This window comes from Polyodon spathula, chromosome 2 (assembly GCF_017654505.1).
Source record: "Polyodon spathula isolate WHYD16114869_AA chromosome 2, ASM1765450v1, whole genome shotgun sequence".
Classification (NCBI taxonomy): domain Eukaryota; kingdom Metazoa; phylum Chordata; class Actinopteri; order Acipenseriformes; family Polyodontidae; genus Polyodon; species Polyodon spathula.
Window position 1 is genome coordinate 52,722,031 of NC_054535.1, and position 16,240 is coordinate 52,738,270.

Genomic DNA, 16,240 nt, shown 5'->3' on the forward strand with positions numbered 1-16,240 from the left:
AAAACCAGAATCCGTGACGCAATGTGATTGACGACACACTTAACTAATCGCAGCACAGTACAGTAAGCTGTCATGCTTTTGTCTGAAAGTCAATGGCTGAAAAAATAAAGGGGGTGGGAAAAGAATTCTGATCGGCGTGTCGGAAGCAGCACGTTAGGAAGCGCAGGCAGTCCGGTTAGTTTTGAGCAGACAGAGGGGGTTAAACAGTAATGGGTATCTAGAGTAAAATATCGCTGTTCATTCCTACTTTATTGTAGCCATTTTTTTTCTAATTTTAGGACAGTATTTTAATTTTTTTTAAAAATGTTTTATAAAACTGTCAGGCATGGAGGTAATTTCGCCTTTGCCCTGCTGGTTATCTTTTTGTTGTCGGCCAGAGTCGGCGGTATTCAGGAAGACAAACCACAAGAGCAGCCTCAGCATCTGCAACAAGAGGTAAAAGCAGCCTGCACCAGACCCTTTAAAATGTGTTCAGTCACTATTATAATTGTGGCGCATCGTTTTATTGTAACGCAGAAACTGCTTCATAAGCTGAAGATGACTTCCTCCTTCTGTTACACAACCTGTGTTAACTTTCCTCATGATAAGGACTCGCGTGTCGTTTAAAGCTACAGCACAGCCTTTATTCCTTATGATTATTAATGCTGCGTCCAAATGGTGTGCAATGTTAGATTATATTCAACAGACTAGTTCAAAAGTTAAGAATTATGTACATTTGTACTAATCTAGTAAAGTAATCGTTTTTTTTTATTTATTTATTTTGGATAGTATAAACATACATAACAAATGGTTAATTCATTTGCCAGCTGTCCACATGAAACCAAAGTACAGTGTCAGGTTTGTAGTATGACCAGGAACAAACTAACCCTGGACATGCATATTGTGCCATTATGTTGTAGTGATGTGATCTGTGCCCCTACTGTTAACGCAAACTATACTGAACCCAGGGGTTCCGGTACAGATGTGATGTGACAGATTTGAAAACTGAGAGATCTATAAACTTTTTTTTTTAAATTGCTATTGACAAAACTATGATCAAGACTGGTACATATTCATCGACGTGGAAATTATGAGTGACTTCTCTGATCGTATTTCAACATATATGGCAATAAATAGTACATACCACCAGGCTTATCCAGTTCGTTCGAAATTGACTCCCATGTGTTATCTTTCATATCTGTACCTTTATAGTTGCGATAATCTTTGTCATAAAACTCTGGGTATTTTTCAACGGCAAGTATTATTTTTTCATATGTCCTTTTGGATACTGCTTCACCCTGTAGTGGGTCTAGTCACACGACAAATTGCATCCAACCCTATTTATTTTGCGTCGCTCCAGTGTCGCCTCTTGTGTAAAAGATACTTATCAAAAGTACAGGTTCTGTTCATTTTGATTTAGAAGTGAGTAGTTTTTCGAGATTTGCAATTATACTGGTGATGTGTTGTCTGGGAAAGGTACAGTATAATTGTAAATCTCGAAAAACTACTCGCTTCTAAATCTTTTGTAGTCATCTTTGTATTACTTTGGTATAAATACATGTTAATTTGGATTCATATGTTGTTTTTTTCTGACTTTATGTGAACGAAAAGACACACATTTGCCCATTTTCCCATTGGAAATAGTGATATTTTGAAATATCACTGTCCTGGTCACAAAAGCAAAGTTTGTGGGGAATAATAGCCGTTTTCTATACTTTTGAGGCATAAGCAATTAGGAAATAACACTTACTACCCAGGAACAAAAATTGTGTTACATAGTGTTATTACATTTTGGCCCATTCCAACCCCTGTCTGTCCCTTGTGTTTTTTCCATAGAAAATTTTTATAGTGTTTAAAATAAGTAGGCTTCCATTTAGATATACTGTTTTGGTTTTGTTGGTACAGTGCTATATTTTCAACAGAATGATCTTAATTAAGAACGATATGATTCTGGAAATATCACTTGCCAAAAAGAGACGACACGTGGACTGAAGTACAGTACATACTTTTAAATCCGGTACATATTGTAGCAATATGTAAAATTCCCTGTCAACGACCCAACAGCAAAATTAAATCAAAGTGTTACCCATGCCCAAAACTGCGTACAACATTAAAGCTAATGCAATTTAGAAAAAGATTTAAAAAAAAAAAAAAAAAAGTTTCCAGAATTAAAACAGTATCCAAAGTCAGTATTCAAAATTGAAGAATGTAGTGCACGATAAGGCACACGGTTCATTTGCAAATGAAAATGCACAAAAACTGCTAAAGATCAGAGATTTAAAAAAAACACATCACACTATCTAAAATGTGTTTAATGATTACCTGTTGCATTACCGTAGCTTGTCAGTATATATAAAATGGGGTTTGACAAGGGAGGTAAAACGCAACTGACGTGTATCTGGGTGGGTAATGTATTAATTTATTCCTGAAAACCCTTTCTATGGTGGCGTGAGACCTGTGTATAATAACATAACCTGTGTATAATTAAGTTGATGATAAAACTACTAACCTCAGTTTTTAAAAACAAACACACAAACACTGCCTTCAGTAAGTAGTACATGAACACAACAATGCAACAAAACACCACCAATGGCAACAATGGTCAGTGAGAAATTTGTGGGACAGAAAATTAAGCAAGTACATGAAGAAGATTCTCATTGTTTGAGCCACCCAGCTTTGGCCCTGTATGCGTGTGTATAGCCCCTGGACCACTTCTTGCTTCAAGACATTTCCCCTCCACAAAACACAGGTGCGATCTGTTTAAATGAACAGCAAGCCTGTCATTTGTGTCACTTGTCTATTTCTATTTCAAGGTGGTCATTCCATGCTAATTAAGATTTAATTTTGCCATCAGAAATGGAGTGAAGCATTGGAAGCTTGCATATCTTTACTGTCTTCTTGTCAGACTCCTCTCATTTAAATAACACCTGTTTCTTTACATTTCCACTTCTAAAGTGTCTTCTTCAGGGGTATGTGGGCGTTTTAAAGAAACAGGTATTATTGTTTACATTTACAAATCAGTCTGACAACTCTTCTTTTATGTAAATGTAATTTATGGAACTAAATAATACTAATGTGTGTCATACAAAAAAAAATCATGCAATACCCTTGAACGTAAAGTGATAATACTATCATTCAGACCCAATAATACCATCGTTGGGCTTATCATTTAAACGCATCAGAATGTGTGGCTTGTGCAGAGCCCAGCCGGCTTTCAGGTCTAGGCAGCGGTTAGCCGCGGTTCCCCGCTCGAGGAAAACCAACAACATGAAGTAGTGGCTCTCTCAAAGGAAACATAGACTGGAGTTTGTCCAAAAGCAAGAGAATCCGAACACATTCGTCTACTGCAGTCAAAAATTGGTGAGTCAAGGGCAATAGAAACTATACCCACCACATAGCTCGACAGTATAATAGCAGACTTTCTGTCAATTTCAAAAAACAAGATGGCTCTGAATACGAACCGAGATCCATATATTCCGAAAAATAATAGCTGGTTCAGTGTGTATAATCAGGGTTAATATCATCTCTATCTTCGCTCTCGAGGTTCCACTGTCTCGATGGCATTACTGTCCAGTAAACAGTAACTCCCATTCATTTCCTTACCCTTGAAAATGACACATTTCCTATTCAAAAGCCAAACTAATTTGTTTAGTAGCTAAAAAGAAGCTTCTGCGACTTTCAATTCTGTACGTTCTCCCCCCAGAACTTTAGTTTGTTTACCATTAGAACGCATCACAATGCTGTCAGTTACACCATTTTAAAAACCAAGCCTTTCATAAATGAAAAGTTTTCCTTCTAGTGGGCGAAGACAGTCCTTAGTTTAAAAGTGAAGTGCTTTTGGACCAGAAGCTAGTGCTTATACATATATTCACATCACAGCACTTACTCCGATACACTCTGATACACTAAAGCCTATATATTTAAATTGATTAAACTTACCCACGCTTGCAGCTTTATTTTTCAAACTGTATAATTGTTAATGCACTGATTCTTATAATTAAACATGTGCTATATGCGGGTCTAAAAGCTTGTTACTTTTATTTAAAGGACTATTTGCCCAGTGAAGGAAACCTTTAATTTTCTTACCGACTTTACTGTAATTATTTGTTTAATTGTAGGTAGAGGTGCCCACAAAACTGAACATTTCCTCATAATAATACATATCAAAATACAATCACAGATTACATTTGTGGATATGTGTGAAAAATAATATTTCTGACAAAGGCATGTTTCACATTGATCCCACATGAATTATTGAATGTCTTTTCACATTGTAGCACAAATATAAAAGTCTGTTTGTATTTTGGAATCCTCTCTGACATTTTGGAATGTCAAATATATTTTTTAGTTCTGTTGTCAGAGTAACAATGCCAACTTCTTCACATGCCCTGCATGGGATGTTCAGCAGTGTAGACTGATGGCCTTCAGAAAGCAGAGGCTCATAAATGACGAGGGAATCCTCCAACTCCATTCAAAAAAGCAGTGAATAATACATGTCATTTTCCAGCACTGTGTCTAATAAGGCTGTAATTCTATCTCGGGTCTCTTGTGACATTAATAAATCACTTGAGTTAGCACTCGTCATTTATGTCACCAGAAACCCTCAAAAGAATTACAGTCTTACTATGCACAGTTGGGTGTACACAATTATTATTATTATTATTATTATTATTATTATTATTATTATTCACTCTTTTCAATTACGCATCAATGCAGAGACTCAAACAGCAACATGTCCTGCAAGAGTGCCTTGTGGTGGTACTTTTAAAAGGGTTCCTCAACCTGTGGTCCGCAAACAACTTCAAAAATTCGGTTACACAGTTCTTGCAAAAACCCATTTCTACACAATCAGATCTTTTGCTACTACAACATGTATTATTTAGCAACACAACAAACTGCTTTAACCACATTATTTGTCAGGTGGTTTTGTCATAAAAACTCCTAAACTTGCAAAATTGTGACCATTTATCTACAAGGAGTTCAGATGTGAAAATATATATATTTTTTTTAAACAAAAGAAATGGGAACTTTGCCATCAGCAACTTTCAGTGTGCAAAATAAAATTCTCTGATGAACTGGTAGCGAAGATTCAAGCCCAGGAATCTCATTAAGTTAAGTACGTTATATAAATACTTTACTTTCTACATGTACTTATACATAGACACATAAACAGTTGTTTCAAAATGCTGTTGTGAAAAAAATGCGTGGTCCGTGGGAAAAATCCAAACGCCAAGGTGGACCATATATTAAAAAAGGTTGGGAAAGCACTGCTTTAAAACAGTAGATGCAATGCAATGACTCTTAAATTCTAAAGTTCTGGGTCAAGGCTGTGGTGTTATACATTAAGGGGTCAGACAGTTTACACCCACAATCCATGTCTCTTCAAATTGTCTCCCATTAATTAAGCCAAAATAAGCTGGTCCGCCTTTAAACAAATAGAAGCATCAACTTGACATCAGTCGTGAGGCTCACGGTATTAATAATAATACTGTTTGTAACTTTTCTTTGTTGTTGCTAACCTTTAGTCCTCATGGTAACGCTGTTTGTGCATAACCACTGTTTGTGTGCTTGCACTTTCCAATTATTTTCACACAGTTCGTCACCTCTGACCTTTTGTATTAGGTACCAATAGTAAATAATGCATTGGCTGGTATACATGCAGTATAGTATAGCCATGCTAGCTTTTGCATTTGTAACTGCAGTTGTAACAGTCTACATAAGGATTTATGGAAGAAATTATTTAATAGTTGTGCTTGTGTTGTTTTCTGTTAGGCTTTGTGTCTGAAACAAGCATGTTTGATGCACATTGTTATTTACGTCTTCTTTTGAGCAGCCATACAATGTTTCAAACTAAAAACACTTTCAAGGTTAGCTTGTCTTTATTTTAATAAAATTATTATTTCATGTTTGCAATGTTATACTGTGCAGTACGAATACTGCAGTACAATTTATAAATACATTTTAAGCTTAGCGAGGATTTTTAAATGTATGTGCTTATATTAAATGCAGGTTTTAGTGTAGCGTGACCTCTGAATACCACTTATTTAGCAAATCCACGCATCAATGCTGTATAATTTTTTTTAAACATTCAGTAAACATATCACATGCAATTTGATTTATCAGTGTTACTAAATTCACTTCTGGCAGAAAGTACTACCTGTCAAAATACATACAGCAAGTAAAGTGTTTTAGGCTTGTGTTCATGTTAAACCTAACCTAAACCTAAACAATATCTACAAGGGATTGAGATCATTTACCTGCCGTGGATTTCATTCAATTACCTTTTTTTAAATTAATTAATTAATTTTTTTAATTGCTAAAATTGGACAAAATCTATCTGTGACAGGATAGCGTCACGGCCCAAGCTGTTACCGGCAGGAAGAGAGACTGATGGGAGACAGAAGCTGCAGTGAAGCGCTGATGCGCACATTAACAAAAATAGAAACAAAACACGGGAACAGGCTCAAGGGCCAAAATAAAAGGTTAAACCAAACGCAGAAATGCACACAACTGCTGCAGGCTGGGCGTTCAACTTCTCCAAATAGGCCCCCAAACACAGTACACACCGATCAAAAACTCACCAAACAAAGGATTTCTGGTGCCTTTTATATATGTGGCCACTCCCCAGTTAGAAACTGTTACCTAATTGGGGAATGGCCACACCTGTGATTGCTGTCAGGGACAGATTTAACCCCATCACTGCCAACCTTGCATTCCCCCACACATATTTACAGGGGCAGGGCTGCTGCCTGTCAGTGTTAATTATTCTGTTTGTTTACTATATTATACAGGGGTGTGCAGTTTGTATCGCCCGATGCCTGGAACAACAATGTTTGTGTTATACTTTGCTCATCGGACAACTATTTTTTATTTATTTATTTTTCCTATGTTCTTTCCGTTGCTAATAAGGCACTCTGGGTATATTTATAGAGCCACGCAAGTTTCTGAAAACTTAATTGCTTCCCAACCATATCACTTCTGATTGGCTAGCTGAGGAAAAAGCTGAGCTTCTGTTGGTTACAAAAAAAACCCAGAAATGACTGCCTGAGAGCTTCTTACAGCACATAGACTAATCTTTTGATCTTAAGGTATTATTTATGTTTTTTTGTAAATTCGCTAATTGCTTTTTTAATACATGAACCTGATATTTAAATGCAGCAATCTAGTACATAATAAAAAAAAAAGGTCAAACTTTCCCTGGCAAAATCTTTTATTTATTTTCTTTCAATTTTAGTGTTGCTAACCTAGTTTGCTATTTACCATATTTATAAAAAAAAAAAAAAAAAAAACTTTTTTTTTACTAGCTTTGAACAGAACCGATATTACGTATTTATTGGACATACACAGTCCAACGATTTGTGAAACTATTAAAACATGAAGTTTGACAAATATGTTTGCAATGATATAAATTAAATGCTTATGTGAGAGTATCTGTATAATATTTTATTTTAAAATAAAATACAGACTAAATCTCATGGCAGTGTGTTTATGTATTAATTCATGTATGTATTTATTTTTCATTGAGCAGTGCAGGGAAAGAATGTTGCCCTCACGACCCACCCACTCACCCAATAAAAAAAAAAAAAAATTAAAAAAACATGAATCCAGGATCATCCTGCTGCAGCAAACCAGCTGTAAAATTTTGTGCACTGTTTAAAAAAAAACTATATAATGGAATTAAACAAAAGAAAAAATCTATTTTGTCTTGGCAGAATTTGATGGAGCCTACTGTAAATATTGTGTGTATTTTGGTAGAAAAAAAAATGCAGAGAAACTTGACCGGTTATATATAAAAAAAATCTAGGGTTCAGCAGTTATAAAATTGAAAGAACCTCAAGAAAAATCAGAATTCCACAAAGCAGCAGTAATAGTTGGCAATTATTTTGTATCTGTGATATAACAAACTAAAACACCCGTACATCAGTTGTATTCAGCTTATAGAGAGAGTGGGGAAAAAAAAAAAAAACAGGCAGAAGCTATTTTTATATTTCAATAACTCCCAAGTATTGCTTATTATAGTTGTACTCTTAGTATGTTACTTAAATTTACAAGCAAATGTGTTCCAAACTGCACTGAAAGGAACATTTCCTTAAAGTATGTTATACAATTGTTGAGGTGGGGTGGGGTCACATTGTGTATCTTCAAGAATTTAGTGAACCAGTCAAGCTACAAGGCTAGATCTACTGCTATTAATCACTAATTGATTGATTGTGTTCATTGCTAAATAAAAAGCAAACTAATACACGATATATTCTGTTTTTTTGTGTTTGATTTTTGCGACGGGGAGGGGGCAAGTAGATTTTTGTAGCAGTTTGTCCCTTTGACAACCCTTTTTTTTTTTTAATTGCACATCCGTTATATAATTTATCTAAAAAGTATTAATTATAGTGTTGATGACATGTTAACAAAATAAAACTAACACCACAGGTTGGCCCGTTTTAAAGTGCTATATAATTCCTGCAATTTCAAATGCGTTGAAAATATTTTGTATTGCTAACTGTTGAACCAGTGGAAATGTGCTCTTGTGTTTGTGCTCAACCAAGTTTCCATTTATAATAAGGAACTACTGATTAGCAAAAATAATAGTCTTCATTGTACAGTTTGCTTGGTTCTAGTTGTATTTTGCAACAAACTGTATTATTATATGTCTGTTTTATGTTTCTTTGCAGAAGTTGCCTACCCAGCGTCTTCTAGGTCCTGCAGTGGGTGAGGATGCTGCCACCAAAGGGAACCTGGGGTTTATTCATGCCTTTGTGGCTGCAATATCTGTTATCATCGTCTCCGAGCTGGGTGATAAGACCTTCTTTATTGCAGCTATCATGGCCATGCGCTACAATCGCTTGACTGTGCTGGCAGGAGCAATGCTTGCACTAGGGGTGATGACCTGTTTGTCAGGTTAGTAAAGTTTTAAGGGGGGGTGGTGTTATAGTCAAATCAGTTTTACCGGTTGTTTCAATGTGGTTTGCAGTGCGCAGATGTAGAGGTGATGTGATATTTAACAGAAGACAGACAACAAAGTTCACGGTCCAAACAGATCTTTATTATGAATCTGTGGTCGTTGCGACCGTAAATAATAATCCCATGCAATACACAGCAATGTGCATTGCACTGTTTTAAACAATGGGTTACAGTCCTAAAATACTAAACACAGTATGAACACACACACGATCACAAGTCCAGAGTGAGTGCCAACATGCAAGTGGTGAAATATTTATCTATGTACTGTTGTGAAATGCTGTCTGGGTTGTTGATGGCCTTAAGAAACAGCTCCCAGTACATGTTAACATTCTAATAACAAGAAACAAGTATAATTAGACATGACAAAACAAACAAATACTAAACATTCATGGCACGTTTTTAGTTCTCCTTTAGCGGTTCACATAAAACCATAACAAAGGAACAGATCGCTTTGCCACGACTCCCTTTGTTAGCAAGTGCAACCGTTTCTCCTCCGCAGTTGCCACATCGCTTCCCTTCTGGGGCGATGACTTGGTGTACCCCCCCCCCCCCCCCCCTTTTCTAGATGGCTGACTTCCACCATTCCCTGGAATGAATTGTCAAACTATCCAGTCAGGGGCACACTGTTCCCTTTACACGGCGCCCTCACAGGTCGGGAGGGAGATTTATAACCAAGATTCATTCTTTCTCTGTCACACAGATGCATGCAGCTTAAGGATATAAAAGCTTTACAACAGGTCAGACCAGAAAAGTTTTTTGATTTGAATTAATTGGAACACAGTGTATCTGTACTGTACAATTATACAGCACTGTGCTGATTAGCACACACAAATAAAGCATAGAGCTGTGCTTGTTGTTTAACAATCCAAAGTTCTGCAGGCTTATACTGAAAGTAATACTCTCTGTGGTGAAGTTACAGCTTCATCATGACAACTGTTATTTCTATGTATACAACTTCTCCTATAATGTAGCTTTGTTACTCTGCTTCACCCACTGCAATAATTTTAGGTGTGATTTATTTATTTTGTTTAAAAGTAGTTTTATTTAAGTAATGGTATTCCAGATTCCTTTATCATATGAAGGGCAAGTTTCCAAAAGTTTGAAAATGAAGCTGATACAGTACTCTAGTTTTATTATTAAATTGTAATGTGTTAATTATGTTCGGACATTTGGTATAATATTGAGGACAGAGCTCGCATTTGATGTAGAAAACTATTCCAAAAGCAAGAAAATTAAATATAAACATTTTTCATCAAAACATATGCCTACATTTTAAGGAGAGAAAGACACTAGCATCCGTGAATGACATACGAGAACTAATGTTTTAAAACTAATGTATTTTACAGTTCTGTTTGGGTATGCCACCACTATCATCCCCAGAATATATACCTACTACGTGTCAACAGCATTGTTTGCCATCTTTGGAATCCGGATGCTTCGAGAGGGGTATAAAATGAGTCCTGATGAAGGACAGGAAGAGCTGGAGGAAGTTCAAGCAGAAATTAAGAAAAAAGATGAAGAAGTAAGTGTGTCTAGGCTAATTGTGAGAATTCTAACATTGAGGGCCGACCTGAGATGACTTAACTCTAGAGCATGTGTCAGTCCAAATATCTACTTAAAGTATACACTATTATACATTTCTACAAAGCTGCTGCAGATTAATAAATAAATAATGATTTAATTCTGTAGTCAAGTACACCCACACTGACCTAGTTCGAATGCGACTCAAAAGTTTCTAAAGAGTGTAATTTACTGATCTACTGTAAAGTTATCAGTGGTAGCCGTACATCACAGGAAGTAGAATCTGAAATATTTTTTTAAATATCATGTATGGTCTTGATTGTATTCAAAATTGTTTGACAGGTGTGCATTTTTACCTTTTTGAGAAGTGATTGGCAGGGTTTCAGCTTATTATGTGAGTTAATATATATATATATATATATATATATATATATATATATATATATATATATATATATATATATATATATATCCATTTATAAAGCATCTCAGAGGAAAAAATCTTTCCTTTTTGAAAAGCTGAGTGTCTGGAGAACCAGGACAGACCAAGGGTTATGCTCTGACATTAAGTAATTTGCCCAACTAGAAAGCAAAACAAATGTAGAAAAAGCATGCACAGCGTTGTCATTTCTTTTATTTATTTTTTATTGCTTTAAAAATATTTTTAATTCATAACAAATATTGTCTGTATACTTATGTTCATACACAGGTTAGAATATGAATAATGCCTGAGCAACAGCAAACATTAAAAAAAAAAAAAAAAATTATAATTTTAACAACTTTTGTTTCAGAAAAATACTTAGTGCGCTTTGTCTGTAAAATTGAAAAAACAACACATTTTCAATATAAAAAATAAATACATACTAAATTATAATAACTAATTAATAGCAATACAAGTAATATACTACATTGAACCAAATTCATAAATCACAAAATGAAAAAGGACCCAATAATGTAAAAAAATTAATGAAATAAAGAGTAACACTAATAACAACATTTCATGTAACATTGTAAGCGTAACACATTAGTCTATTTATAACCCGGGCTTATTTCACATAACAAACGTCTATTGAAAACTAAACAAGCAGAACTGGAACCTTCTGAATCTTCATATCAGTGTGAAGAATTATGTAAATCAGGGGATAGTCTTCTTGTGGCATTTATTCCATCAACATTTTCTATAAAAATGTAGTCTACCGTATTTGTTTTGGATCAGTAAGCATTTTGGGTCTTGCAAAATGATTTAGAAACCCCTCTTGCGCTTTGATGCGGTGGTCTATGGTAATCTCAAGTAAACACTGCAACCATACCTACTGAAATGCTGCACTGCGTCCTCTATTGGTTAGGGGCTTTATTGAAATATATTTTGATTGGTTTGTCATGCCTGAAGTTTGTCACACAGATATTTCACTACAATACATGTTTTGTTTGTTTATAAACATGTTGGGTGATTTAGTATGCTGTCAGGTAGTTTTTTGTACTTGTAGAATGCGTTGTGGTGGCGGAATCATGAAATAAAAAATATTGATCTTGAACTACAGACCGGACTAACTGTTGTTTGTTTGGTTGATTGTCTGAAGTCTGACGAAGGTTTTTATGCTAATTTGAAAAAAAAAAAAAAAACCCACACACACACTTGTCACCGCGTAGTAAGCAATTACGTCATTGATGGAATTCAGTCGAAATTAAAATGGGCTGTCTGCAAAGGGTTAAAGGGTCATTTGTAAGTAATTTGTTACGAGAATTCTGGTAAGATTCTAATGGTGACAGCCTTTGCTTTGATACAAAATATACTGTGTTGAAGACTGGAAAGCAGTTTTGCCATTGCCAGTAGGCTTTTAAGGCGGCAGCATTTGGATAAACCACTGAAAATCCTCAAACAGTCATATTTACAAAAGTTTTACCTTTGGTAACCATTCTATTTGTCCAACACTAAAATAACACGATTGGAAAAACAGTAGCAGAAACAGTCAAGAATAATGAGTAGACTTAAACTGCGTAATGACTTTCAATCTATATAATGAAGAAATATCTGTTCTGCATTTTAGTATGTATCTCGCTTAGCCCTGTTTTTATTTTCAATTCTGTGCATGATAAATCAGGACTTAGCATCATACTTTAAAATATAGAGCAGATAAGATTAAACCTCAGGTTACAACTAGAAGATTACAAGGATTTAAATAACATGATGTGGTGATAACTTATTTGATATGTTGCAGCTCCAGAGATCCAAGTTGGTAAACAGCAGCCCAGATGTTGAAGCAGGGGCAGGAAACAAGGTGCCACAGAAGAGCTGGCACAATATCATTTCTCCAATCTTCGTTCAGGCGTTTACACTCACGTTCCTTGCAGAATGGGGAGACCGGTCTCAGCTAACAACAATTGTCCTGGCAGCAAGGGAGGCATGTGGAGTCTTCTATTTGGTTGCATGTCTGCATTTAGCTAACCAAGAACTGGACAGATGCGTGCTTGAGCATGCTTTTTCTAAGCTAATTTGGCTTTGGTGCTAAATTAAATTGTAGAATAAGTAGCTTTAAAAAAAAAAAAAAGAGTTAATTTGTTTACTGTTCCCTTACGTTTTTACGATGTTTACCATCATTTTAAGTCGTTCTTACTGCAATTACTCAGGTGCTATGTTTTATTTAATAAAAAAAAAAAAAAAAAAAAAAAAAAACACATTTAAAGTCTGAGGTGCTTTCACCTGAATTCAGGAGCTCCTCTTTAGTTTAAGCTGTCTGTCACCGATACATGTAACACAGACCAGCAAAGTGTCTTTATAGAAGTAACTGAGCACCATCTAGTGCTCTGCCACTGTGGATCAAGTCTTTTCTTATGCTGGCAGTACACTAGGGGGTGCCGTTTTAGTAATTACAATAAGAGACAGTCGGAGAAAATGCAAACACTTATGTTGCTTGGTTCCTTGCAGAAAGCAGTCCACTGCAATTTCAGCAGCTCTGCTAGGAAAAACTATTGCCTGAATCAGTGACGGCTAACTAAAGTGTGAACGGTCACAACACAAAACGTTATTGTCATTTCTATCTGTCCACTCTTAAAGCGATACACATAAACCACAGTTATGGAGAAAAAATAGTCCTATGAGAAAAAAATCGTTATTTTTTGTTTTAAAAAATGTAACAATTATATTTGCTTAATTTCCTATTGAAATATTTTACATACGTTCTTCGCCTAACTGAAAACTGTAGGTGTAATATCAGCATGATTTTTTATTTTTTTTTTACTGAAAAGATGAGGGTGTGTAGACTTGCGTAAGATGAGACTGACATGCATGTATCTAGACTAGAGATAATGTAAAATCCATATAAAAAATAAACTGCATTTGCTTTATGCTTTCATTTCAACAAACACACAAGGCACAGTCAATCAGAATCATGGATGAAAATGAAATAAACAAATCATCCCCTCCAGAAGGACCGAAAGGGTTAAATCAGGATGTCAGTGATTTGCTTTGTGAACAGGCATGTGCCAAAGCAGGAAGTCCCAGTTTACTCACTCATTCGATCGACTTTGCCATTGTGTAGTCTAGAGGCGCACTCATTCGCGTTTGTTAGTGATGGTCAGTGTTTCTAGCTGCCCGTCGCAGACCTTTTGCTGCCACTCAAACAGACGAGCGGCTTCAATCTCTGCCCGCCAACTAGCTTTTGAAACCATCTGACGGGTATTTACCAGTTAACGGAAATCCTGAATTTTCCACACTTGCAGACCATGCTCAAAACTGGAGTTGATAGGTTAGCTTGGCTATTGGATAAATCTGGAGTTTGTTACCTATACTGCTGGCTTTGTCATAGCCTGTAAATCCACAGTTTATTATGTCATAGCTGTTATAAAGCTCAAACAGATTCATATTATGAATAAAATGTTTTGTTAAAGTCTTTTACATTTCATTTGTTTCCTTAGGATCCATTTGGAGTGGCAGTTGGTGGAACACTTGGGCATTGCTTATGTACAGGACTTGCAGTGATTGGAGGAAGAATGATAGCACAGAAAATATCTGTCAGAACTGGTAGGTTATTATTATTACTATATTATTATTTGAATGGGAGTACATTAAACCATAGTTGATCATTGCAGTACCTTGATAAAAACCCTGGTAGTCTGGAAAAGGGAAACAATTTCCTGTGATATTTACAGTACCCTTTTCATCTGGAATAAACCACTAGGTATAATTATCAATTGAAGAAATCATATTTTTTTGTTTTATATAATGTGTGTGTGTGTGTGTGTGTGTGTGTGTGTGTGTGTGTGTGTGTGTGTGTGTTTATTCTTAACATTCAAAGCTTGTATGAATGTAGTACCATTTTCTTTGTATAAATATAATGTCTATATTTAACTTGCCGTTATGTTTTATTGGTATTCCAAGCCATTTCTTCTTGGAATTGTATTATGTAAGATTTTTGTGGTGTGTTTTTTTTTTTTTTTTTAATCGCTGTATATTTATTATACCATAGAAGTTAAACCTAGTAATATGACTGTAATTATGATACAAATCTTTGGCCTCCTCTGAAACCTTTATTATTATCCCATTAAGTGTCATTGTTCTCATTGGAGGTCAGGCTACTTTGCAGTTCAGAACGTTTTAGCTGGCATCTACCCTGTTTTAATGTTATCTTTAACTATGTTGTTATGACTTACTTATTTTGTTAAAGGCAAGTGTTAAGTCTAAATGTAATTTGGTACATAATGAGTTAATATGTGTAACACCGTAATGGGTATGCAGCTCTAAATGTAATGTTTGTTTCTTGTCTTTTTCAGTTACGATTATAGGTGGCATTGTGTTCTTGGCATTTGCATTCTCTGCACTTTTCATCAAACCAGATGCTGGATTTTAATCTTAAACCTTCATCCCCAATGTCTTGGGTGAATACAGAAGACAGTTAGGTAATTTTGTCTTGTATATATGTACAATTGTTCTACTCCGGAAACAGCAGGCTATACATCCTGTCAAAGGTCTGACTGTATAGTACAGTTATAGTTTCAATGTGTTTTTTGTGAGTTTGCAACCCATTCACTGAATCAGTGTGCTAATTGAGGATAACAAAAAGTAGTAGCAAAATAAATTTAGCCACCAACATTTTAAGTTTTAAACCCTGAGTACAGTATAATTTCCAGGTGTATTCCTTCAAAGCATTTTTTGTTTAAAATATTTAGACCAGTGTAAAGGATTTTTGTTTTTCTCCCAACTTGATTGTGTTTTCTTCTTTTTTTTTTTTTTTAAATTAAGTACTGCATGTCAGGGAATTTTTACATTGGTGGGTTGAAAACTTACAAGGTACAGTGACTACATTGTCAATATTTGACAAACTGCAGCAAACTAAGAAAATGATTATTGTAATCCTGCAGAAAAGATTGTACAGCCTGATCCATGTAAATAATGGTTAAAAGGCAAGTGTATCACAATAAAGTTGATGTGTTTGAATTGGTGGTATTTGCATAGCCTTTTTTTTTTTTTTACATTTTATTTTAGAAAGTAAATCTCAAACATAATTACTGTATTAAAAGATGAATACCGTAAAACCATTTTTACAGTATTTGCCAGCAGACCCGGTGCATATTGGAGACTGGCATTTATATGAGCTCTCTAGCTTGACATGCTTCATGCAGTCATTGATAAGCTGCTAACGCACAACCTTGTAGCAACATCGTAACTCAATTTAAACATTCCAGCAACTTTGTTAAAAGGTTATGTATCAGTGGGAACTAAGTAACAGTTTTGTTTTATAACAAAATAGCATTGTATTGCACACCCTCAAGTATAAAGTGAAAG

The 16,240-nt window shown here is 35.3% G+C and overlaps 1 protein-coding gene across 1 annotated transcript; it reads left to right on the forward strand.

Moving 5' to 3' along the window:
- The first annotated feature begins 141 nt into the window (after window positions 1-141).
- On the forward strand, window positions 142-15,892 carry LOC121298173 (transmembrane protein 165-like). Its single transcript, XM_041225096.1, has 6 exons — window positions 142-435; window positions 8,649-8,874; window positions 10,284-10,459; window positions 12,678-12,860; window positions 14,374-14,479; window positions 15,229-15,892. Exons 1-6 carry the CDS (start codon window positions 304-306, stop codon window positions 15,303-15,305), a joined length of 900 nt encoding a protein of 299 aa, XP_041081030.1. The 5' UTR covers window positions 142-303; the 3' UTR covers window positions 15,306-15,892.
- The last annotated feature ends 348 nt before the right edge of the window (window positions 15,893-16,240 follow it).

Excerpts from the sequence above, each read along its gene's own strand:
- LOC121298173 (XM_041225096.1), top strand. The coding sequence starts at position 304 with ATGTTTTATAAAACTGTCAGGCATGGAGGTAATTTCGCCTTTGCCCTG. Across the intron at positions 436-8,648 it reads CTCAGCATCTGCAACAAGAG|AAGTTGCCTACCCAGCGTCT; the intron begins GTAAAAGCAGCC and ends GTTTCTTTGCAG. Across the intron at positions 14,480-15,228 it reads GAAAATATCTGTCAGAACTG|TTACGATTATAGGTGGCATT; the intron begins GTAGGTTATTAT and ends TGTCTTTTTCAG.